This window comes from Myiozetetes cayanensis, unplaced genomic scaffold (assembly GCF_022539395.1).
Source record: "Myiozetetes cayanensis isolate MyiCay16 unplaced genomic scaffold, myiCay2020 scf4, whole genome shotgun sequence".
Classification (NCBI taxonomy): Eukaryota; Metazoa; Chordata; class Aves; order Passeriformes; family Tyrannidae; genus Myiozetetes; species Myiozetetes cayanensis.
This window is the reverse complement of record NW_026087631.1, coordinates 58,794,129-58,820,957: the sequence shown is the minus strand read 5'-3', so window position 1 is coordinate 58,820,957 and position 26,829 is coordinate 58,794,129. Positions and strand designations below refer to the sequence as shown.

The window sequence follows — 26,829 nt, the reverse complement described above, 5'->3', positions numbered from 1 at the left end:
CAGCGGGTAAAACATGGAGAAACGGACCCATTTTTGGAGTTCATTCATTTGGGAGATTGAGGTTGTGAGGAGCGAGCAGGTCTGGAGTTAGGGAATGAAGCTAGTAAGCGGAGAAAGTGGCTTTCGGTGCGCAGGCAGGCTTTGAAAGCGCAAGGAGGGACATGCCAAGCTGCCCTGCAGCGAGAATGCGAAGTGGAAGCAGAGAAAGGCCGCAAAAGAGTGAGGAAAGATTCTGCCCGGAGCGGCGGGCTGCCTCCCCCCGCGTCCCCCGGGACGGGCGGCCCCAGTCCCAGCGGCTGCCGGAGGGCAGGGAGCGAGGGCGGAGGGGGCTTCTCCCTACGGAAGAGCGAAATAATCGGCGGCTGATGTGAGACAGAAATACAGGGTGCTAAGAAAAATAAGGACTGAGAGGTAGAAGCAAACAATCCAAAGGAGTAAATTGACGCTTCAGCCTTCAGCACTGTAGCTTTGCGGGAGTTCGTGCTTGCTCTGCACAAGTGCTAGGCAAAAAGAGATATTCCCACATGGAAGAACTCTGCAGGCTTCAGAGGAGCTTTTAAAGATCCTCCTACATCTCTCACAGTAGCAGGAGGCAATTTTACTGCTATAAAAGGGAGAATTGGAGGTTTCTGCTCGACACCCTACCTCCATGGCACTGTTCACCCAAGGGGAAGGGTTGACCAGGCTTGCCAGGCTTCGAGGTTCTTGTTTAATCAGCGGTGGTGACAGTTGTTCACAGGCATTATTTTTGGTTTGGGAGAAGGATGAGGAGATAGAAACTGTGTATCTTTATCTTGGAAAATTCACCAGTGGCCAACGTCTAATGAAATAGCAATACTGCACAGCTTTTGTGGCAGCAGGGCTGTGGAGCCATCCCAATACCTCCTCAGTGGGCTAGCTCTCACCACATTTGGCACTTCACATGTGTAACACTTGGAGCAGAGGCTTCCCTACCATGCACATGTGCTGTCACTAGGCCACCACAGCTTTACTGATGACAGATTTCTAGTAACTGAATAGTTATTTCCAGTGGACAAATTGCACTGCCAGCCCTCACAGCCCATCAGTCTGCCCTGGGGGATGAGCAGGGAGATGGGGGTGGCCAGGCAACTGCACGCAGATGAGGGGGTAAAACACCCCACAGGCATAGGCACAGGGAGAGAGAGGTGCAGTCCATCCTGCACCCTCAGCAGGTGTCCCCACTCACTGGGGTGAGCCTGCCAGCCTTCCAGGAGCAGCTTGCAGCCAGGGCTAGGTCTATTTAAAGCCTCTGCTCTTGCTGCAGATTCCAGGCAGTGTATGCCAATCGCCTTGGCTTGGCAACATTATTTTTGGCTGCGGTTCCCTCCCACATTGTAGGAAATACAATAAAATTAAAACAAACATTTAAAAAAAAAAAAAAGGAAAGAAAAAAAAGATGCTGAGCAAGAGCTCTTGGCAGGGGAAGGACAGGAGCCCACGGGTGTCACATGTCTTCCCTGCCACACTATTCTGTATTTGCCTCCCCTCCAACTGTGGCACCTCTACCAGCCAGTTGTGGGGTGGCTGGTGTGGAATGAGGGAAGGCAGCATAGCAGTGTAGTCCCACACCAGCTGCTGTGGGGCCTTTCCCACTGCAGTTGCTCCAACTTCTGTGGGCTAAAAGATCGTGGCCACCACTGTGGTCCAAGCCCTAGGGACAGTACCCTACCTCAGGTCCTGGGGCAGGTGCTGGGGATGGCCTTGGGATCACTCTGATCTGGACTGCAGCTTAGGCAGGCTACACACCTCTCTGTGTGGACACCAGTGGATTAGGGATGGTATTGGGTCCTGTTGGTGTGATCTGGATTTAGTCTTCACCCTGCCTTCAGGAGAGGTGTTAGAACAAACTGCAGCTTTCCTGGTGCAGGAGGAGCCTGTTTGTTGTTCCACTATCACAGCTTGGCCTTAAAAAGAGTAGTAATAAAAAAAGACATTTAAACAAATCTTGTTCCTGAATTGTGGCCATGAGAGTTGTAGGCACGATGGATACTGGAAACCAAGAAGCCCATGCTTTCTCAGAAAACTTTATCTGTCAAAATTTCACAGAAAACATGAGAGGCTGTGGTTCAGGGAGGGAAAGTAAATCCATTAGGGAAAAAAGAAACCTCTCTCACTGTTGCAGAAGGAAACACCATATAACATTGTAATGGAAAAGCACTGCTTGCTTTTTTCCTCTAATCTACCAAACTGTGCTTCTACCTCCATACAGAAAGCATGAATATATGCATTTATTGAAAATACACTACTAAAAAATGAGTAGCATTTCTACTTACAGGCTCTAAGTTAATTTTGCTACTTTCTTTGGAGAGGCTCTTGTATTACTTTCCTTCACATACCGTAAAGTTTGATAGAGTTTTCTCCATGCTATTTACACACCTTTCTGCTGCTTCAGTTCCTCCTACTTCCAACATATTTTCTTCTCTTTGGCTCAGTAAGAAGCAGAAGGAAGACAGGGAGGGGTTATAATAGAAATGGTGAAGGGGGAGGCCTAGGGTAAAAAATAGGTGGAACTTGCTTTGAGTTTGTTTGCCTTAGCACTCAGTACCACTCTTGTGACAAAGCTTGCCTTTGCTCATCATAGTCAAATCGAGCTGCTCTTGGCCTAGAATGACCTCCTGCTGCTGGCAGTCACATCTTCCTCTGACTTTCCCTACTTCCTCTACTCAAGAGCTGAGTGCTGTCCTGCTCTGTCACTTGCTTGCATTAATGCATATTGTACTGCAAAGTATATTACTTCATTAATCAGTTCAGCCAGTTAACAGAAAGATTAATAGTCTTACCTTATTAATTTGAGTGCATGCATCTCTATATTTAGAGTATTCACAGAACTATAGGGTATGATTAAGATACAGAGTAGCTCCATTATAGCCCTGTTTTCCATATGTTCAAAGTGTTCTGAAAATGTCACCCTTGGAACTCAAATTTCCTGCGTCTAGGAAAAACTACTAACATGCCAGGAAGTCTTCCTCTGAACACAAACACCAGTTTTTCAGAAAAGTCAGTGTATATTTAAAGTAGGAAGAAGGGCTCTAGCTTAAATACTTCAAAATAAATTTTTTTCACTCTGAACTTACATGTCCTTGAGAGACAGGATTGCTTGTCCAGCTGCTGGTATAGGCAGAATATGGGTTTCCTTTTAAAATTGGCTCTGAGAGGCTCACTACAGAGAGTGGCTGCTGGTGAAGTTCAAAACCATCATGGCATATTTTGGTAGATCCTCAGTGCTGTACTGCTGTTCCCTGGGCACACAGTGTTCCTTCCTTATTGTGGCTTACATCAATGCAACACAAATTACCTGTGGTTACTTGTGGCTTATGCACATGTAACTCTCCTGTCATGCAGCTCGTTCTATTTTTACATGCTTGTTTCACCTTAGACACGCTGCAGAGGTAAATCAGACCTTGACAACACCAGGCTCACCAAAGGGTTTGGTTACGCCTTGGTGTGATCATGATTTTCAGTTTCATTTTGGTAACTGCATGGAAAATCAACACTCTTAGTGAGGCACATTCAGAAATGGAGATGAGAAAGCCCTGTATGGTGTCAGGGAGTGTCATTATAAATCCAGCACAGAAAAATACAGCAACAACACACTTTGCCATCCACCTGCACAGCTGTGGCAAGCTTGAATAGCCCATGACTGCCTAAAATATCTGCTTTTGAACTAAAGAATTTATTTTTTTTTTAAGAAATCTATGACTCACTATAGCTTCTTCTTTCTCCAGACAGTGCTCCCTGTAACATTCACACCACTAGAGCAGTGTAGTTACACTCTATAGGAGTTATGCTCCTAAGACTCTGTCTTCAAGTCTAGACTGTAGACCATCAGTGTTTGTTTTCGTGTAGTAAAAATCTCCACCCAAGGCTGCAGAATTTGGCTTCCTTGAGGTTGTCCATTCACAACCTCACATCCCAGTTGAGGAGAGAATAAATTTGATGGTCTGCTAATCTTCACCTTAGTCTTCAATGGCTGCTTAAATACTACCCCTCCCCTATCCAGGATGCCAGTATTTGCCTTTAGAATTTAAGGTTTAAAATATCAACATTCAGTAGGCTTCTAGGAAAGAACGAACTTCCTGTAACTCACCAGCACTCTCTCTACCATGGTATGCTCTTCACTCAGTGACTCATGAGATGGCAGGTGGAGATTTTTACAGATGAGAAGGTCACTAGTCTTCTTCATAGTAATCTCTCCTTACAAACATCCCAGAATGACCCCTCAGTCCATTTTCCCTCACTTCTCTTTCCAGTCAATTAAGAAACTAACCAGAAGTCACTCCCCAAAAAGCACCCACGAAGGGGGAATCTGTTTGCTAGCAGATGACATATGGGCCAAAATGCAGGGCTAAAGGAAGAAGTTTGTTGTCTTACCAAGTCATAGAATAAAAGGAGATATTCTTTTTTTTCCTTTGACTAGAGGACAAGTGATATGCTTGTAATTTTTCCTGAAGAAAGTTTCTTCCTCTTAGAGTGGATTAATGAGCAAAGCAGAATAAACAGAATATGATAAAAGAACTCATATGGGCATGAAGTGCATATGAACTCTGAACAGAAGTGGGATGAACATTTAAGCCAGTGAAGAGAAACATTTAAGATAGTGAAGAGAAATGGTGACTAAAAAAAAAAAAAAAAAGAAGCTAAGGAAAGGGAGGAATAAAGTGACTTGTCTTGTCTGACAGGGACTAGAAGAGAATACATCAAGGCAGAAGAGAGAAAAGTGGCAAAGCGACTGGTCCTATAGTTTCAAAAGGGTTCCCAGTCCTGAAGCATAACCAGCTCCAGTATTCCACTGGTGTCCTCTCCTGCACACTGTCTTCTCGCATAGCCAGTGCTGTCACCAGAGAGTAGAAGATTTTCAGTTTTTCCAGAACTGGAAGTAGGTACTGCTCCTTAATCCACTCTGTTCCCACACAGCACATTGCTGTGTGGTCAAAGGGAAATAATATCCTTCCAGAATCCTTCTCAAGCACCAATGTGACTGTACTGCCAGCACTTAGTGGCATTGTAAATCTGCATCTTTAAAAATCATTATTATAAGCAGTTGGAGTGCCTGTAATGGTTCTAAAAGTGCTTAAATAGCTCATAATTTGTAATATTTTTTATTTTACTTTAATATTTTTAAAATTAATTAATAAATCAATTAGACAATTTTCACAGGTATTCCCAGGCATTTGAATGTTCGGGAGGGAAGAAGAAATTAGGAAAACTCTAACATGTTCAGTTTCCTGACAGTCAAAAAATCAGTGGAAAACATATCCATCTGTGCTAGAGGACAGTGCCATGTCTCATTGTGTTTCCATAGCATGAAATTTCCCCTTGCATATTACAAGCAATGCAGAGAATGTTTCCTTTAGTTCTTTTCCTGCTCACTGGGCCCTGCCCCACAGAAGATGACCTGTCTCAGGTCTCCTGTACCTTAAAAACTGGTGGAGAGCCTTGGAGATCCTCTTCCTTGGAGACACTGTGCACAACACTGTAGAAGCCAGGAGAGTAGAAATGCCACTGGCCACATTTTTATCCAAAAGTTACTGAGTAAGAAGGACTGTATTTTCTTTAGCCTGATGAATTCATGCTTCACCACTCTCCACCAGCTGACAGGCTTCTGTTGGGTGCAGTGATACCAGCATAAAGAGGGCAAGAGGTGTTGTCGGCAAACTTGCTGAGGGATTCTAGTGTCAAACTTATCCTAGAGCCAAATCTGATCACCTATCCAATTGCAATACAGTTAGAGTTTGTAACAGGAATGTAGGCCATGTGGCAGCTCTTCAAGTATACCTTCACATAGGTGTTTGGTCAGCTGAGATAAGCATACTTGTGCCCAGAGCAAGAAATAGTCTGCCAAGTCAATTTGGATGCTATAGGACTCATCTCAGAAACAGTGGAGTATGCAAAGTTCAGTCAAAAGAGACCCCCTAATTGGATTGGGAAGGAGAGTTGGATATGGTAGATTGGCTTGAATAATTGTCTTCTAAGGGCCTGCCCTGGCTCCATTTCACAATGTTCTGCTATTTCTAAACTTAAAAAAAAAAAAAAAGAAAACAAACCACCACTAAACAAACAAAACAAACCTGCTACAAAAATACAGCTGCTACAAAGCCAGTTAATGTGCTGCTGGTCCCTTCACATAGCTTGGCTGAAAATGCTGCAAGGCAAAAGTAACAACAAAGATGTGCACCCCTTCCCTTCCTGTTCACCTTAATGAGGTGTGAACTCAAAGGGCTCTGTATGCCATTTAAATACTACCATTAAACCTCAGCTTTTTTTTTTTTTCCCCCCCTATTAAAAACAATGGTGTTACAGTTCCTTAGCAATCCTGTGGATTGAGAGACTCAGGGGTCTGGGGGAAGAAATTACACTTTGTCATATTATGATGGACAGATGAAGAGCTGAAGGCTCTTGTATCGAACGTATAGGAGATTTTTTCTATCTTTTACTGTTTGACTCTTATATCCTACTCTTCTTTTAATTTGTTCTGGTGATGATGTGATGGTGTGGTAGTCTGCTGATGTTGTGATGATGCTTCTGCCATATTTTGATAGAAGAAGAGGTCTAAACAAATAAAAGTACATAGTATGAGACTATTAATAGTCTCAGGAATAGATGCTGTGCATTTGGATTCTGCAGCTGCTTTCCTGGACAAGGAAAGGGAGACTTGCTCCTGACTAAAGCTGTATATGCCATATTTCCTCTCCTGTGTTGCTTAATTATCCAAAGTGAAAAATCTGGTCTACTGTAATCAGTAACAACTTTGCTACTTCTTGCTGAAGTCACAGAATTTTAGAAATAATTTTACTAGATTTGCTTGAATTTTCCCTTATCTAATACACCAGAGCAGGGCTGGGAAAAAATGGCACTTGGCCCTGCCTTGGTGAGAACTCCAGGCTTTGCTTGGCAGTACAGGGAATTACTGATATCAACCCCTGCAAGCCTGCTGCCCAGTACTTCCCACCTCTTTGCCCACGTGCATTTTATCCTGGACTGCAGAGTGCTTGCCTGAGGGAAGCAGCAGAAGGAATCATTTTGCTGGAGCCAAACTGAGAGTTATAATTCCCACCCAGTTGCTAGGAGACTGTGCGGGAGGCTCTGCGGGGCCGGGGGCCTATAAAGAGCAGCATGGCAAAAGTATGAACTTTCAGAAATAATGAGCAAGTGTTGTGCACATGTGCAAATCGTGGATTTTTCGAAGCACCCTGCTCAGGCGAATCAGAACAGGTTGTTTCACAAATAGTAAGCATCAGCTTTTTTACAGTAACCTTTCCCTGAAAAGTGGGAAGCTCCTACTTTAAAGCTGGTAAAATGAGGGCAGTTTCTCACATGTGCAAAGTGATGTATTTATCCAAAGATACTTGGTTTTCTCAGTTGCCCTGTTATGTATAAGGATTGCTGTACCCCTTATGCTCACAGCTGAACTGTACTGAGACTCTGCCTATGGCATTGTTGCTTAACATAATCCTGCTTACTTGGTCTATTCCATGACTGCGCTACTTCATAGACTTTTATTGTTGAACCACTGTTATGCCAGATTATCCTTCATTCATTTTATTTTCCTGTCCTGTTGATTAGTGAGGAAACCTTGAAAATACAGAGCAAATTTGTATCAGTATCTCAGAAAATAAGTCTTGAAACATTTGACCTTTCTCACAAATTCTGTTATAAAGGTGTCAGATAATTGTTTGATTATTATTTGTTTTAGTGGAAATTCTACAAGTCAGTCTATCTTCCTTCAGATTGTTATCCACTCATACCCAGATAGGTAGCTGACTCGGTAACAATTATCCATGGAGGAAAACTATTTACAGACTTGGTAACAATTATCCATGGAGGAAAACTATTTACAGTCCTTTCATGTTTCATCCATTGTGAATGTTAAAAAGTAACAATTATATAGAGATATACAACTAGAAGACCAAAAAACCCCAAGAGTCAGCAGACCTTAAGGCCATCCTGTTACAAAATGTATGAACGTTTGATTACATTTATGGAAAAGAAAGCCAAAATGAACACATTAGTGCTATATAATTGAGAAATCAAAGGCAACGTAAATGATACATAACTCAATTCCTGAACTTAAAAATATGTTCACAAAAGTTGCCTATGACAAACAATCTAGGCTTAAACTAAACTGAAAAACTACGGCAACTTTGCACAATAAAATTTTTCTTTCTAACTTACTCAAATACCTATTTCTTTCCTGATATAATTATTTCTGTTATTTGATATAATATAAAAAGTTCCCGATTGTTTGCTAAATAACTTGCAGAGTTAGGCTTAGTAACTATACAGACTCAACAAAAACAACCAACCAACCAGAGAAAGCTGCAAAGAGTAATGGGACTGTCTACTAGAAATTGAATCTTTGTCAGCCATCACAACAGCAGCTCCAAAATTAAATCTAAGCAGCAACAAAACCCCTCAAAATCTATAATGAAATATTGTCAAGTTCTTGCAAAAAGACTCTGTTCAGCACTGATGACCAGCACAAATTGTTGTTAACTCTCAGACTCCAAGCTTTTTCTATAAAAGAGAGGAAAAATTTTAAAATTAAAAAAATCAATACCCACAGTTTCCCTCTGGCATGGAAAAAGGTCAGCTCTCCACTCAAATGACTGGCTGCCATTAAGTTTCCAAAATCTGCCACACACAGAACGAACAATCATTTCCCCTGCTCACTGACCAAAGAAATTCATAATCCAATTTTTCTAAATCCAACTTCTTCATAAATGATCAGTAAATAAAGACAGAAAAGTTCTACAATAATTGTTCTTAAGTCTGAAAGCTTATGTTTCAGATTTATTTTTCCTATTTCATGGTAATTTGTGCTTCAGAGTAGAATGTATTTTTAGCAGCTTAGGCTGTTTTTCTCGAATCAGACAAAAGAAAATTGACTTCCTGAAAGGCCCCCATATTCCCAGCAATGGTCTCCAAGCAATTATGAAGATTCTTTAGAGTTTGTACTTGGCAGTTTTTAACAGGAAGAAATGTATTTGTTAACAGACTGAGTAAAACTCGTCACCCACTCTAACCTCACCCAGTTTTATTTATTTCATTGTAACTGCCTTAATTGTGTAGGAAGTTTTAGATGTGAAATCCTGCCTCTGCGAGGATTACTGCCTTCGAGTTTGGACTGGAGAACAATTCCTCTGGAGCGGAGTTCATCCTGCAGGAGGGAAATGGGATAGTTTAAGAAAGGCAGCTTCTGAAACCATGCAGTTACATTACCTGCCTGCAAAAGCCTTTCACAAAAATACGTGCGAATAACCATACTCGTCTAGCGTGGCCTGGGAAGGCTGAGCTAAAATATTTCCCCCGTACTACGCAAAGCCCCGTGGCTGCCCTGCTGCGTGCGGTAGCCGCCAGGCGGAAGCGGAGAGCCGCGCTTCCCGCGCCAAGGCCGCGGGAGGAGGAGGAGGAGGAGGAGAACGAGGAGGAGGAGGAGCACCGGGTGGCCGAGGAGCTCGTGGCCGAGACTGGAAGGAGGGTCGCGCCGCTTCGCTCCTCACTCGCGGCCGGGTTGGGGCGGAGGAAAGCGCAACGACGCGCGGAGAAGGCCCTCCCATAGATGTACACGTCTATATGTATATACATAAGCGTTTAAAAATTGTAAAAAAAAAAAAAAAAATTGGGCGGTGTTCAAGTTAGACGCCACTGAAACGGGCTCTCCAGCCTGGTAGGTTAAAAGAGGAAAGAAGACTGAGTAAAAAGGAGGAGGAGGAGGGTCTGTAACAGTTTGTGACTTTACCGCCTTTTTCTTTGCGCAGGCCAAGAATTTCCATCCCGTTCTGTGTCAGGCAAAAAGCCGGCAACAAAATAAATCCAAAACAAAGTCGACTGCCAACCTGAGTAAATAAAAAATAAAAACCCACCCCTTTCCTCCTAAAAGATCCCCCCAAATATCCCAAACGATAAAAGCAAACAAAAGAAAAAAACAGGCACCCCATCCCGAAATAAAAGGTATAAGGCCAATTCTGGAAATAAAAATTAAAAACATAAACAAAAAACCAAGAAAAACAAAAAGACCCCAATACATTGAGTCCTTGAGAATACAGATATACATCCTGCAAAACATGAAGCCAAAGGCCTAGTGGTGTGTTAGAGATTTCAGTATCTCATTTATTTAATACAACACACCATAATGGAACATAGTGTTAAAGTGATTTTGTATATATTATATATATTATATGTATATATTATTTTTAACTTGTTTTGACTCTTTTTTTGTAGTTCCTCCAGGCTGAGACTGTGTCTCTGTGGTTTTGAAGTGGATGTTGTAGCCTCTTCTTAAATGCTGATATCACTTCTGCTTTACAGGATAAGATATAAGTGGTGGATGGTTTGTTGTTTAGTTGTTTAGTTGTTTGGTTTTTTTTGTTTGTTTGTTTTTTTTTTTTGGTAGCTTTTGTATATGGGTCACACTTTTATACCAGAAATCAGTTGATGAGAGTTTGCATCCAAAAGTGCTGAACTTGGCACATTTCCTGCTTCAACTTTTTACCCCTCCCCCTTCTTCTCTGGCAGAAAACTATCAGTTAAATGCTGGAAAGGATTAATGTAAATGCTACTTTATTTGTACCTTACAGACAGTTCTTTCCTCCTCTTTCTTCTTGCTGTAGAAATTGCTCCCTTACTCATGTTTTAATATAATATTTTCTCTCTGGCTGTTTTAGTGGTTTCTGTAGCTAATGGACTGCAATTTTAATGTATCATGTTGAGGAAATGGCATTACTTCAGTGTATGATCTGCTCGATAAATTGTCTAGAGGCTTGTGCTGGTCTCTTTCACACTATATTGCAGGATGCAGTGTTCGTGTGTTTCTGGCTTGTTTTTTGAAGTTACTCTAAAGGGTTTCTTTTTGTTCGTTCCCCTCCCCCCCCTTTTTTTTTCCTCTGCCGTTTTGTTGTAGAACCTGTGTGTGTATTTTAATTCATTCCTTTCTCTTTCGTGTCTGTTTGTATGTGTGTGTGCATGTGTGTCTGTCTGCTTTCCCTCTTGTCCTCTCTTCGCCTGTGTGTCTGGGCCACATTTTAATGCACAATATCCCATCCATTAAGTTGTGGTTGAATGCGGAGTGTGTGAGGATTTGGCAGCTCTCAGGTTGAAGGGGGCGGGGAAGCCAGTTTCGGCTCTGACACGAGATGCCGATGTGGCGTGATCTGAATTATTATTAGTTCTGCGAACATGGCCATCTTCTCCTCACGCTGCTTGAAAGTGCTGCCATTGAACTTGCGACGGGGCAGACAGGATTTCCAGATTTTTTTTTTTTTTTTTAAAGTACAGTAGCTGGCAGGGAAAAGGCGCCAAAACACACAGGATTAACTCGTAACATTCTCTGAAGCGGTTTTGAGCTGCAATGCTTACAATTTTAACGGTGAATCACAAGAAAAAAAATCAAGCACTTTTTAAATTCTAATTTAGGCAGACGTTTAAATCCAGCTTCTAGACGCTGCCCTTCCTCTGTCCCATTCCAATATTCTGAGAATCTAGCAAGTGATATAAACTGCCAGAAAAGAAATGTGCTGGAGTTTTATTTGTGTTGTTGTTGCTGTTTATGTCTAGGGCATTTGAGATCAGCAGATGTTAATTTTTAAAGAATTTACTGCATTTGGGAAAGAGGGTTTCATGCCTTTGTATGGCTGAGAATGTGACCTGCAGAGAGGACAAAAACTGCACAGTTGTGTAACCCAAAACACTGTGGTTTACAGCTTCACACTTGAGGTTTGATGTTTTCATTTGCTGGTCTGGGAGCTTTGGAAAGTCCAAGTATTATGGTCCCCATTGAGCCATATGTGGACAGGGGTCAAGTGCACACACCTGTCATATGTATGTTTGTCTCTGTACAGAGTCACTAGTGTGTTTTGTTACTTCCAATTGTATATATGCATGCTTTTTATCTGATCATATATATACACAGTTTATATGCAGTAAGTTTTTCTTCCTATTACCCAAAACCCAACAAAAAGTGCTAGTAATTATTATGATACATAATTTTATTGGTATGACACCACACTGACTTAGAAGTTGTACTGCTTGCTGTTTACATTTTAAGTTATAAATAATTTACAATTCAGTTGCATATGAAAAATATCAAGGCCCCATAAACAAATGTATTATCAAGTTGCTTATTTAGCTAGTTATTGTTTTCTTCCTGATTTTATGTTCATATACATAGTCTTATACCTACAGATATGCCCAGAAGGCATTCCCGCACGTAAGAAAACCAACCAAGGCTCTGATAATGTAAAAGATGCAAAACTTTACTTTGTAGGTTAATATGCTGGTACAAGAAGTCTGGAAAGGCACCATGATCACTCACACAGATAAAACCACCATTAGGTAACAGTATGATAATATAATATGATTTAGAATTTGTTACTCATAGTTGACTAAACTAAACTCTATTTATGCTACTCAGTATTTATGTATGTACCTAAAGAATTGTATATTGGACAGACATGTGTTAATGGCCTTTTCCAACAAAAGGTGAAAAAGGAGCTAACAGTATTGTTATTAAACTAGATATAAAAATACTACAAAACTTGTATTTTGGATCATAGAGACCTCTTACATAAAAGTTTTTGTGGTAGTTCTCAGATACTTAATATTTTAGATTAAATACACCAAAATCTTTCTTTTTCTTTTCTTTTTCTTTTCACAAAGAAACCGCTGGAATTTTCACATGGAGACTACTGGAATTTTCATAAAAACTTGATTTCTTATAAGTTCAGTGTATATGTTTAGACATTTGGCCAAACTGCCAACTTATATTCTGAGAAAATCTTAGGTTTCACACTTCAGCATTGGCAATGCCTTTCTTCTTGATGCATCATAATAAGTCTTGTGCTCTAAAACTTGAAACAGTTGAGAAGTGGTCCAGCCAAAGGGCAGCAGGTGAAATTCTGCTTTAGGTAGCATGTAAGTGCCTAACTGTTTAACCTTTAAATGTTATTATCTCTTAAATCTGAGGTCAATGGCACTTTGCAGCATTTGGTAAAGTTTGTGAGCATGGTCTGTGTAGGAGAGAGGGAAAACATAGGTCTGCACTGCTGGCAGAAAACTGCTCTGGAGAGTGAGGATGGGAGGTAGGGAGTGAGCCCATCTGCCCAAGGTGTCAAAAAGCCTTTCTGGTTCTTTCCTGTGAGGTGAACTGTCTCAGATCCTGCAGTGTTGAGGCAGGGAGGGTGCAGACTTTCGGTGAGGGTGACTCACAAGCAGCTTTGGTATCTGCCACTTTCTTGTGTAATAACTGCCTTTTGTTCCTGAACATGCATTTTTGTTTTCTAGCACCTGTTTACCTGTTCCCAGCTGTGTGTGTGTCCAAGTGCGTGCTATCAGTGCTCATATTGTATCCTACCTGAAGGCAGGATATCTTAGGCCATCCTGTCCTCTCTGAGTCTGATGGGTTAGGATTAATGTTAGAGAACAGCTCTCATTGTCTCTCACCAGGAAGGTCAGATGATGACTTTTATTTTCTTAATTGCCCACACTGAAATGCTAGTTGAACTTCCAGATACAGCATGGAGATTGGCATAGCTCTGGCAGTGAGGACAAAAAGGCTGGAGATTCAAGGGCAGAGAACTTGCAGCAGTAACAGTATTTTTAGTATATGGTCAGAAGGGTCTTTGGGGGTGTGGGGAGTTCATGCAAGCCAAGATTTGAAAGCAATTGAACCACTTTCTTAGGAGGCCTCCCTGTATGCCAGGGCCCAGCCAGTGTATCTGCTGTCCTTGCTACATCAATGCCATATTTCTCCAGGCTACCCAGTTACCACATACCTTTTTACACATCTCTGCAACAAAGTAGTAGAAAGTTATCCTTTTTTATTATTTTAATGTAGTTCTTTCTCCATTTTGGAAAAATCTTTATCTTGCTTTCCTGTGAAAGGAGCTGAAGGGTTGAGGTGGGATGGAGGAAGGCAGGGGGTGTAGGCATGTGCACAAGCGTTTGTGTGGAGGGTTCTCCCAGGACAAAGCCTTCCTCTGTTATGGGTTCCCACTGGGATTAACCAAGAGCAGTAGTGCTGAAACATGCTGTTTGGGTGCATCTTTCAGTGATCACTTTCAGTGGTGTACTAGAAGCCTTAGGGTCAAACCAGAGGCAAACCAATGGCAACATGTACTATGCCTGTCATGCCTCCTAGATCATACAGGAGCCAAGGTGCTGTTGGAGCTGTGCTGGCTGGGCAGCTTCATTTACCCCAAGATGCCTTCACATGAGGGGCCTGTTCAATTCTGGCCAGCAAACTGGCTCTGGGGGTGGGGGTGTCTGGCTTTGTCATGGTCCCCAGCAGCGCTATTCTAGGGGATACTGGCACATGCTGAAGGGCTGTCTGTGCTCATCTGCTGCCTTGTGTGCTCTGGATAGGGATGCAAACCCACCATCACCCAGCTCTTGTGGGCATGCAAACCCAGTCTTACACTGACTCCACATCTCTTGCAGTAGCAAGTGCTGTAGAAAATGACCAGCTTCTCTCTGCCCTTACCTTGCTCTATTTGTTTTTTCCTTCTCCTCTCCTTGCTTGCTGGACTTTGCCAGGGAGTTCTTGCTTTTGGTGCACAGGACTCTATCACAAAGCAGTGCCTTGGCCAAATCCTGGGAGAGAGTGGGGCCTTCTGCAAGCCCTGCCTGAGAAAGGAGAGGCCTCACACCTATGCAGCTCACAGGGGCAGTCTTGCTGATGTAGTGCTGGGAGCTTGCCCTGATCCTTATGGAGGGATACGAGGGATAAAGGGGACAGAGGAGCATTATTTGGTTTTAAATCAGGGCTGCAATAATGGTTTGTTGTGTAAGAGTTCAAACGCTCAAAGAGGTGTGTTCAAGGACATCAGTGCATTTGTGCCAAGGGGAACGTCTTTTATGGTAAATTAACTGCAGTTAAATAGAATATTTATTTGAAGGGAAACTCCAGTATTTTAAGCCAGTGTTGTCAGGTTTTTTTGCAGTGTCTGAGTAAAAGAAAAGACTATAGGATTTGAGGGGTATTCTACAACAGATATAAAAATAAATTTTGCTCATTATGGTTAACCGCGAGTTTGCCTCATCCCTTCTTGCCTAAGTGTATGCTCTGAACTTGTAACTTATCAATTCGATCTGTAGAAGGGAAAACGCATGGCATTTAAATCTTGCAAATCTGAGGGAACTGTGTAAGAGCAGCCAGAAGCCGAGCTGCGAGGATGCAGCGTGGATTCTGCAAGAGTTAATGCGTTTGGTTCATGCTGTTTCCTTTGACATTACCTGTCTAGTACGGGCTCTCTCCTTCCCCCGCCCATGCCTCTGCTTCTTTTGGTTTGTAAATTTATGGGAATTGCAGCTGGTAGCCTTGGCAAGCTCTCCTCATTAAGAGCCCCCTTTGAAAATGGGCTGTGTTTGAGCATTTCCCTAATGAGGACAGGACGGGGTTAAAAAGTGACCGTTTCATGGTTGACTTGAACCTGCTTACTTTCCTTGATGTGTCGTTGTGAAATGCTTGATGTGAATAAACTCTCACTTTGGACAAGGAGGAAGTCAGCGGTCCCTCCGGGACGCCGCCGGAGGCTGCGCGTTGGCAGCGGGAGGGAACGCCGGTGCCGCCCGGCCGCCGCTCCCGCAGTCGGCAGCGGCGGTTCTGGGGGTAGGGGCCGCACACAGCGGGCGCCCCCTAAGCTCTTCAGTGCATCGCAGTCCTCCTCACAGGCGCAGAAATTAAGTTTCGCTCACTGCTTTCCCCCCCTTTTCCCAGCCACCTCGGTTAAAGCTGTCCCGGGAGAATGAAACGAGACCCCGTGCTCTGCTGCTGCCCGGGAGCCGAGACCCCTTTGCCGCCCCCAGCCGCAGCCTGCGAAGGCGGGGACATCAGTCACGGGTGGTGCGGGGCAAGGTCCCCCGCTCTGGGGAGGGTGGCGGAGGGGGCTGCCCTCCCTCCTGTCCCCCGCGGGAGGTGTGGGGGGAACCGGGGGCGTCTGTGCCCCGCCGCAGCTGGCAAAGTCGTACCCCGAAAGGAGAAGAAAAAGCAGCCTCTCGCAGATGGCAGCCCACCCTCCCTCCCTGCCCCCGCCGCCGTCTTCCCGCCCCCCTTCCCCCCGCAACTTTCTCCCACCAGAAGAGCGGGAAAATGAGGGAGGGATGTTTGCTAAACCTGCTCGTTCCTTCTGCAGCGTTCGGTGGTGATGAATGCAGAGGGAGGGCAAAGGAAGGGGATCTGGTGGAGAAGAAATGTGTTTGCAGGGGTAGGAGGAGTGTAAGCGGTGATTGTGTAATTAATTAATTAAAAAAAAAACTTAAGTCTCATTTGGGGAGAAAGCTGGAACAGGGTCCAGAGGGTGTAACCGGTGAATTTTTCAACTTCCAAGTTTTGCAGAGGGACAGGCGGAGGTATTGGGGGTGGGGGACACACACACACACGGACAGGGCGAGAGCAAATCGGGTGGGAGCGCCAGGGAGAGATTTATCGTTTGAATTTCCAGGAGATCATTTTTATTAAGGTGGGCGTTTGGAAGGCAGTCTCACCGCTGCCCGCAGAGCGAGCGGGGGCGGGCGAGCAGAAGCCGCCGGAGGAGCCCGCAGGCCGCGCCGCCCGCTCTGCCCGCCCGGGGCGCGCTCCCGCCCTGGCGCGCCCTCGCGGCACGATCCCGACGGCCCGGCGAAGTTTCGCCTGCCATCACTGTCCGGGAGCTTCTTGCTCCGCTCTGGGCTGTAACCTTGAACTTTCGGAAGCGTGGTGACAGTGTCGTGTTATTACGGCACCACCACCAACTTCTTAAAAAAAGAAAAAAAAGGGAGAAAAAAAAAAGGATTAAAAAAAAAAAGGCAAACAAAAAAATCCTCCCGCCCACCCCCCCACCCCCTCGAGTCCTTCCCCCCTCATCTGCAAAACAACCAGCAGCAGCAGCAGCAGCAAAAGCAAGACTCCTGAGCCGCCGACTACAAGAGGGTTAAAAGTGTAGATTGGATTTCACCCCGGGAAATCTAGCACACGGAGTGAACTTGAATCTTTGGCTATTTAAGGAGGACTGGGGTTTGTTGTGAAGTTGTAGTGATCCAGAGCAGAGCCCCGTCCTGATTGATTTCATCTTCCTTGAGTCTCAGATGACTGTAAAATGAATAGATGAAATTATTCCTTTTTGAGGCTTTTCTTAGGGGCTCTCCGGGCAGCGTGTTCTCAAAGCGAAGTCATGATGTATTCTCCAATCTGTCTCACTCAGGTATAGACGCGTTTTATTTAATTTATTTGTTAATTTATTTATTTTTACGTGTGTTGGGATTTTTTTTTTTTTAATTTTTATATGTATGTGAGTTGTTAATGAGTCATTGTTGATAGTTGTAACGGGTTAAAGCACAGTTGTAACTGCTTGTCAGATCCAAACTCCTCTCTCAGGAGGGAATATTAGAAAATAAACTGTACCAGGCCATTGTTTGGGGGAGATCCATTCAAAGTGTCACCAGTAGACAAATACTGTTAATTGTGGGTGCATAAGAAGTCAAAGGTTAACAAACTGGAGATGAGCATGAGTACGCTAAAAAAGTAGGTTTGAGGAGTATTGATTTGATTGGAATCAAGCGATTTGCACTCTTTTCAGCTCGCCAGTTTACGCAGAGCCTAATGAAGGAGTTTGAAAGGAAAAGTGCTTTTTTGACCAAACTCGACAACTCGCCGGTGCGAAGTAATCCCGTCTTATGCTTAATTAATAATATGTGGTTTGCCAACAATGAGGGCGATGTAAGCGGGGATGACGAAGCTGTGCAGAGTTTTCTCGTTCGGTTATACAAGGGCACGGCATTTTCCCCCCTCCCAGCTAAATTTGTGGTGCTGGCGGAGGAACGTGCACTCTCCTCAGCACGGGGAAAGACCGAGCCGGTTTTACAACCGCACTTGCGGCCGCCTGCCGGTCCCGGGCGGCTGTCAGCGGGACGGCGGGAGGGAGCGGGGCGAAGCGGCGGCCGGCGCTGCGCGGAGCGGGGCGGGGGGCGGCTGCGGCGCGGCCCGAGCGGGGGTCCCCACCGCGGCAAAGCGCGGGTTTTGCAACCTGAGGGGTTTCGGGAGCAGGTTTGAGAAGTTCCCTGGGTGCCGCGGGAGCAGGGAGTACGGTAACGGCGAGCGAGCGCCGGGGCACCGGAGCCTGTTCCGGACGGTAAACCCGATCTGCAAAGCCCGGGAATAGTTTTCAGCAGCTTTCGTGAAAGTCCGTCTTAGGAGGATGTGATGTAAACTGATTAAGCGATAACTGCTTGCTTCCACATTGGTGCAACAAATAGCTAAAGAAGCAGAAAATGTGCAAAAGTAACGTCTCCTGCAAGGCTGCTATAGAGCGGCCAGCGTTGCACTTACAGTTGCACTGTGAATAAATAAATATGATTTAAGTTATTTCCCAGTTACAAAGCATTGCAATTCAGAAGGGCTAAAGTATTCATAAATTGTGATTGAAGATGGAAACAATGATAAGGCTTATTCAGTGATTGGATACAGTCCTGTAGTTTTTTGGCTGACACATTTTTTATTGTTTATATTTTGTTTGGCATCTAAGTGTGATTGACTTAGATATGGATATTTTCAGCAAGTAAACGTGAGCTGCAGTGGAGGAAAGCTGGAAAAGAGTGCTGTTGAGATATTTCTTCTTCAAAAGAGAGGCATTTTGTGTAACAGATATGCACATGCTTACAGGTACACACATAGAAATAATTACTTACCACTGAATCTGCGGTTAGTAAAAATTAATTCTGTGTAGACTGTCCAGCCTGTGAAATTATTGATAGGGAGTAAGACTTCTGCATCAGAGTATAAACCTCAGAGTACAACTCCAGAAAGCAGTTTTGACATTTGAAACACTCTAAATTGTCACAATCATTTCTATTGCAGTGGTAGTTCATTTTCATGTTTCCTGCACTAATGCTATTTTTTTTTTTTTTTAGTATATACTCGCTTTTTGGACTCACTGATGTATGTAATAGATTCTTTACAAATCTGTATTAAAATACTGCACTCAGGTGTATGTGAAAACACAACATCATGCTTCTACAGCCATTAATACATACAAGCAGTCCCTGGCTTTTGTGTGTTGATACCTTCTCCATAATATTTTACAATCACGCTCTATCATGTGCCAAGCAGAGGCAGTTCCCGCTTAGTGATACATACATGGAACACAGTTGCAGCAAATTGATTTTAGTTTGGAACCTTTTTCTACCCACTTGGAATGATACATAAATTAAAAATTAAAATTACACTGGCAATGAGAATTTATATGTTGCATTCTTTGTTTGTTTAAAGAAAAAGATTGGTTCATCTCACTTTGAGTTGTGACTGCATTAAAGTAGTGCTGCCAAAACTGCTCTCTATGGTGATCTCTGTCTCTAGGGCTCTTGTAACACACATTGACTGTGGTAGTATATGTTCAGAAGAAAATATTTTGGTGAAAGTAAACACAGAACACCTGTGTGAACTGAGCTCCTTGGGAAAGCAGTAGTTCAGTTTGTGCTGAGATAGCGCTGAAGCACCTTTTAGAAACAAGTCTAAAATCCAAAGTACAGCTTTAAGGCAAACCTTGGCACTTTGGGTGTTACCTATCACATTTTCAATAAAAGTTTGGTAGGTGAAAATAACTCCAAGGAAGAGGAAAACTTACCAAATGCAATTTAATTTTGGTGGCTCCCTTCCTCTCTTTCCCATATGCCTCTTTCTTTGTGTTTTGGAATGAGTGTAAACTGCGTTTATCTGTCTTGCTTAGGCATGAATAGGATGCAGTTACTGCATGCCTTTTAGTGCTTGCTCTCTTCTAATATTTTTGCTGAGGTTTATTTTTATGTTATGGTAGTCTGGAAAGTCAGAATATGTTGAGTTTTCTTTTCCTCGTATATATTGTTCCACAAGGCACTGAGAAAATCCATGCAGAGAAATGTAGTAGATGAAGGTTTCTGTGTAAAATTTCTATACTTCTGACTGGTTTATTTATTGAACAGTCCTCAGTTTGAACTGCCATGAATTAATACAAAGTTTATAAAAGTGGAAGACAGGACAAATGTACTGCCTATCCCCTTAACCTTTTCCAAAAAGAAAACCTGGCCTATCTATCATCATTGGATGACTGCTATTTTTTCCTTTATTTACAAACTACATAGATGTTATATAGTAACTTCCATTTTAGTTTAAATTGCCAGTATGGATTAGTTCACCTGAGCCATTTGATGTGACATTTGAAAATCTTACCTTCATAAATCACTTTATTGCAAGAGCAACTTGGTGATGCACGGATGTGTGCCACATAAAAAAAAAAAAAAAGAAATAATTTAATATTACTTCTATGAATATTAAGGGGAAAAAAATTTATGTAGGTGCCTTTTTAGGAAGTTTAGTGGAGAATGTGTGTGATTAATTGCAAATCTTCATTTAGGGTCATTTTTATGGGCACTTCTTGTCAAGTAGTATTTCATTTGAAAAGACTCCAGGTGCACAAGGAATTGCTTGAAGATATCTGTTAAAATTGCTTTAGAACAGGATGTTCTTTGCCATGTTGCTCCTTTACAATCTTTCACCTATATTAATATCTTTGGGACTTAATGATACTATGAAAGAAAATCTTGAATACAGTTTTTAAAAGGCTGGGGTTTTTGGTGTGTGTTTGTTGTTTCCCCCCCCCCTTCCTCTTTGAAAAGGAAACATTCAGCCACTACAGATTGGAATTTAAACCATGGAATTCTTACCTATAACATTTTCATAGACGCAAAATGCTTTAAGTTATTATTGGTAATACTATGTGCATTACCTCAAGGCATAGCCATTCTGAAATAGTTTATGATGCTGTTCTTCAAAATCAAAACTAGATGTGCAGTATTCTAGTAGCGTAGAATATGTCCACATTTATTTTATTGCCATTTTAAGTTCTAAATGCTGACGTCTGTTTAGATGTACGGGAAATCATTGTACTGAGACAAAAATTAATTTCTCCCAAAGCTCTTCAGTCACCTGCCTTCACCCCACCTTTAGCCCCAGCTGTTAGAATTTTCAAAGTCTGTAGTAAATCTGTTTTATTCAGCCGAAAATGAATTGCAAGGATTTAACACTGTGCAGTCTTTATGCTTACATTCATTTTTCAAAAATTTATTTTTATTATTTGAAAACTTCAATTAAGATGACTTCCATTGAAGAAAAAATAAACTTTATTCAGTAGTTATAATTAAGGGAAAAAAAAGCATGGCATCTGAAAGCATATGAAGATAGGGAAGTCTTATCATGGGCTGTGGTTACTCAGAGCAGTACTGCCTTCTCACACAAAGAACAGATTGTGGTTTAACTCTTTCCACGGCCTAGTTTTATGTGCCAGTATAGGATCAGAATTGTTCAAATCTGTGCTGGAAACTACTAATCAGTTTAACTGTTGCCTCTGTGGGTCTTTGTTAAGTATCATATTGTAATGTAATTGTTTATGTCCTGAAGTATCTTCCTATATTGTCTCTCTGCTCTTTTTTTTCCTCATTTTTCTTTTCTTTTTTTCCCCCCCGTGAAGAGAACATGATCATAGGTAGACTGCTTGCATCTTTTCTGTTGTTTTCTGATTGATTTGAGAACAGTTACGGAAGAGAGGTAACTAGATCTAGTGGGTTTTTTTACCATTCAGGAAATTTTGAAGTTCGTTTGAAGTTTGAAGATTTAAACATGAAATCCTTTGCCTGAAGCTTCTACAATGGCAGTCTGCACTCTATAATTGAGACCATTAGTTATACTTTCATCATTTTTACCTAATGGAGTTAATCAGCCTATTGATTAAACATAATTCATTCCTTGTCTAGCAGCGTAACTAAAATAGTAGTTTGTTAATTGTATTCTTGAATATAATTACATAAAAAAAGATTCAGTTTTAGTTTGATTGCACCATGCCACTCAGTATGATGAGCAATCTGCATGGTATTTAAAACTAAATATGCCTGCACACAGGAAGATACCTCCCCTAAGGTCTTCCTTCCAAATCCAAATCCAGTAGTGTTTGATAAGTGGATTGCACTGTTTTAAACAGCAGATTTGTTCATGGAAAAGAAGTTTTTGGGAAAAGTCTAATTAGGTATTAACATAGATGTGTAGGATGGTACTTTAGGCAGACAAATCAAATGAATTAAATTGCTATAGGATGTACTTGTAGACAACAACTAAGCATTACCTCCTTAATGCAATCCGTGTTGCTACTAGGCAGAAGATAAGAACTTGCAGGAGAAGCCAAATGACAGAAAAGGATATTTTGAAACTGTAAATAAATTGCACAGATTTAATAAAAGCAGCATTTGACCAGCGGTGGACTCGTAATGTCTCTTTGCCACAGCATGCGGAAACACAAAGAATGCAAAGTTTGTGCCAAGTTGCCATTTTTCATTGTACACCTCAGATTGATTTTTAAGGGGTTTAGAATAATTGCCACACTCATGTGATCAGTTAACAAATTAACTGACTCCGTGGGGCTTCATAACCCACAGTGGAGCTGCCGGAAGGACATAAATGTAATTTTTCTTCTCACTTTCATATACTCTAATTTTACAGAGTTTGAGGGATGGTGGGAGGGAAGCCCAAAGAGCTGAAAGTGCAGAAGCTTCTATTCAGGATTTGTATATGATACGTTGTGTCATTTGCCTGATTTCCCTTACTGTATACTGGTTTCTCTAGTTACCACCACTGGAATGGTGCTGTTTCAGTGCTGGAATGTTGGACGTTTGATAAGAAAATGGATCAAGTTTAATGGCGCATGCTCTTTGTGCCACCAGCAGTCTCTTGCTGAGAGCATGCTCCAAAAGCGGGAACTCTGTGGCATTACACTGAGCATGTATATGCTTTGTGTTTCTGTGCCACAGAGAAGAGAAATGAACTGTGGCATTCGCCTCAGCATTCTGACCATTTTTTCTCAGATTTTTTAAAACCGTATAGTGTCCTCTTTGTGCAATGGTACTTTTCTTGATGTTAGCTGTTCACTCAGATATTTAGATGTTAGAAAAAAAAAAAAACCATCTTGGTAGCATCGCTTTTAAATTATGTAGTCTCTGCAGCATTGTGGGATGAAGTGAGGGGAGGCATATAAAATAAAATCTTCACATGGTTCTTTCAAAGAATGAAATATGGGGAAAATGTGATTTTCTATGCAGTTCTCGCCTGCTGCCTGACAACAGTAGTAATTTCATAAAAGGTGTTATGCAGAAATTTGCGTAACTTTTAAGTGTTTATTCTCTTTGTCTTGTATTTCACTTGAAGATTTTCAGAAACCTTTCTTGATACTGCTTCAGTTATGAGATGATGACTTTCAGTTTTCTTTTTCTCTTCTTCATTTTTTCCTTCACTTCTTTCCACAGGATGAATTTCACCCGTTCATTGAGGCACTTCTTCCACATGTCCGTGCAATTGCCTATACTTGGTTCAATCTTCAGGCTCGAAAACGCAAGTACTTTAAAAAACATGAGAAACGAATGTCAAAGGATGAGGAAAGAGCAGTCAAGGATGAGCTACTTAGTGAAAAGCCTGAAATTAAACAGAAGTGGGCATCCAGACTCCTGGCCAAGCTGCGCAAAGATATTCGCCAAGAGTTCCGGGAGGATTTTGTGCTCACGGTGACTGGGAAGAAGCACCCATGCTGTGTATTGTCCAATCCTGACCAGAAGGGCAAGATTAGGAGAATCGATTGCCTGAGACAGGCTGACAAAGTCTGGCGTCTGGATCTAGTCATGGTGATCCTGTTCAAAGGCATCCCCTTGGAAAGTACGGATGGAGAACGTCTCATGAAATCCCCACATTGCACAAATCCAGCACTTTGCGTCCAGCCACATCACATAACAGTATCAGTCAAGGAGCTTGATTTGTTTTTGGCATACTACGTGCAGGAGCAAGGTAGGAAGCAGATTGTCATATTTCTATGTTAGTATGTCAAACTCTGATTCCAAGTAGCCCTGCTTCCCCTGTGGGCTGGCTTCCAGTGAACATTATTCTGTGGTCTGCAGATGTAATGTGGGTACATACCCATTTGTAAATCAGCATGTATACAGATATACTTAAACACACACATATTCCTACAAACGTGTAAGTGACATGCATGTTTGATATACGTGCCTTGTTCTCTTTCAAGAGAGACCCATACCAAGACAGTAAGTACTTTCATTCCACTGAAGTTGCCTTTTTTTTGGTCAAAAAGTGGAAATATATAATTATGACTTCAGAAAACATTCTTTTTTAAAAAAAAACCAAAACACCAAAACCAACCTCTACAGTAGTGTTATTAACAGATGAAGGTATGTGCAATTACACATACTACAAATATTTATTACTGTCTTTGTAGTTACAAATAATCAGGAAGTTATCCTTAAACTGATGAATCTGCTATCACATGGAAGAGCAACTGTAGACTTTCTCAAGCCTATAAAACAAAACTTGAAAATACTTTGGCACAGATATATTTCTTGTAAATACCAAATAGAATCAAAATTACAGCATGCCTAAAGTTTTATTAATATTTTACATTACTAACTTATCTTACCTATGTAAGCTTTAAAACAAAGATCCAGGTCATAATATTTTGAGATAATTTTCTATGTAAAGTATATATTCATAATCACATTCAGATACTTTCATTTGGCAGGTAATTGAAATGTGCAAAATTGCAGGAGCTTTATAGAAAAGCTTCTTAAACTCAGTTTCTGCAGGATGCAAATAAAAACAGGGCTTCTGATAATCATGTATAAGGGCAAAAACCTACTAGTCATATTGCATATTCAATAAAAATACTCATAGGCACGTTCCCTAAAGTTGTAAATGGCTGTAAGTTGATAAAGGTGGGTTTTTTTTTTCTCTGATGCTAAAGCTTCTGAAATATGTTTTCTCAATTAGGAATCATTTTGGTTCTTTCTGGTGATGATACCGTCTTCTAGGTGTCTTTGTACTGCTGATTGATCAGCAGTAAGAAAGCATTTATTTTTTAGCCGCAGATCTATGGAAAGTTTGACTGTCCGCAGATAGTGGGGCCATTTCACTACTTGGCCTGGTAGTAGGCAGAAATGGCCTGCAGAAGGGCAGATGGCAGGCTGTTATCTGATGCCCAATAAATAACTTCAAGATTTAACTGGAAAACAAATGGAATTGATTTTGTTAGTAACAAAAAAGTAAAATTGCAAGTCTTCATTTGGTGTTTATTCTTTCAAAGAATGGATACAAAACACAATCTTTTTGTTTTAAGTGAATTTCTCTTTTAGCAGTTGCTCATGCGAGTGGAGCACTGTTTAAGTGATCATATAAATCAGGTTCTTTTTTTTGGACTATTTGTCATGAAAAAAAAAGTATTGGTTTTTCCCCTCTCTTACTTGTATTTTTTGTGGGTTTTGTCTCCACAGCAGCAAACACATTTAGATATTTTACAGCAACTTTAAGTAGCTACAGAATCTGGTAAATCTGATAGGAAGAAAGATTTCTTTGATAGCATTAAACAACATAGCTTAATTACAAATAATTTGTACCTTTAAACTCCTTTTTTGAAAAAAAAAGCCAAATAATATTTTGAATGCATATAGTGCATAGCTTACTGATTAATTTTATGGATTTACCTGTTTCTAAAAGTCAAAACTGCAAAAGGAGGCAAAACTGTATTAGCAGCTCTTGAGCCGAAGAATCTGGGGTTAGAGTACTCTTAACACACTGTCGACTTACAAGTTGTTGGAACCTAGTAACCTGAAGTGGGAGAAGGAATTGCAGGGCATAGCTGATTTTATTGATTTAAATGGATTGAGAATATGAGTTTATTTAAAACACTTGTCTAATCAGAAATGAGTGAGATAAGCTTGCTGTAATATTATAGCTTTCAAAGTTACATGATGGTACTTTGAGACTATACTGGAAGATGAAGCTGGCTAATTTCTATATACCAGATCACTCTTAGGAGACCCTTTTGTTTACTATAAACTGCATGTATTTTGTATCTGTCTTGCTACTTTACAGTAAATCTTCTACTAACATCTGTTGGCGCTCTTCTTGAAGAAGTCATACTAAGTTATCTATGTATTTTTTTCCCATTTTTTCAAACTTTGATTCTCTATAGTCATTGACAGCAAGTTAATTGTGGCACTTTGTAGTGCACTTGATTAAGAGCGCTAGGCTTTGTGAAAGATAAGCATGAAGTCAACCAAAATGCTGCATTATACATATGTTGTTTTGTCTTTTATTTATCTTTCCAAAGATATAAACATACCTAATATTATAATGTAAAAACTAAGCGGAGACATTGAAACAATTAAATCCCTGAACGAAATATGATGAAGGAAATAGCGCATAACATGAATAAAGGGGCCAAGTAGTTTGCTTTTTTGTTGCTTTAAAAAGGAAGATTAGGGGAAAAAGAGGAGGACGGATAGTTTGAGTGCCAGTGATGGTTGCCAGTGGCACCAGGATTGGCATCAGACCTTCTTTGTTTAGCCTAGGATGTCTGTGATTTGTTGGTTGGCATCCGCATTGCAGTGCAGAGTAATGTTACAATATATTGACAATTTCCAGATCTAGAAGTGTCAATAATCTTTTCAGTTCTTAACAAAAAGAGCTGCTACTTCCATATCTCCCTTGAAAGAAGAGATTAGGATTGATCTATGAAGTTCTGTCACTGACCAACTTTCCCTGATTCTACTTTTTGCTTATCTCAACATTCAGATCTTTTTTTTCCCCTCTATGCTCTTTCTGCTGTGTTCTTGTGATTTAACATCTTGAAAAAAAAAAAGGGGGGATTGTCATACCTTGTGATGCTGCTGCTTTGACTGAAATGGAGGAAGAAAATGGGAAGTATATACTGTAATCAGTGTTTAAGGTCAAAATAATTCTTGATCATAAGACACTTCTAT

General features: G+C 41.5%; 1 protein-coding gene across 7 annotated transcripts in view; it reads left to right on the top strand.

Annotated features, from left to right (window-relative positions):
• Positions 1–16,618: 16,618 nt before the first annotated feature.
• NFIB (nuclear factor I B) overlaps positions 16,619–26,829 on the top strand; it is a 169,954-nt gene continuing 159,743 nt past the window's right edge. For 2 of the 7 annotated variants that reach the window (XM_050328722.1, XM_050328721.1), the window contains exons 1-2: positions 16,623–17,195; positions 23,314–23,845. In XM_050328722.1, coding sequence (XP_050184679.1) covers positions 17,166–17,195; positions 23,314–23,845 — 562 coding nt within the window. In that variant the 5' untranslated portion in view covers positions 16,623–17,165. Of the gene's footprint in view, positions 17,196–22,762; positions 22,913–23,313; positions 23,846–26,829 lie in introns of those variants that run through there. The other 5 variants (XM_050328718.1, XM_050328719.1, XM_050328723.1 and 2 more) reach the window with 5 other exon arrangements.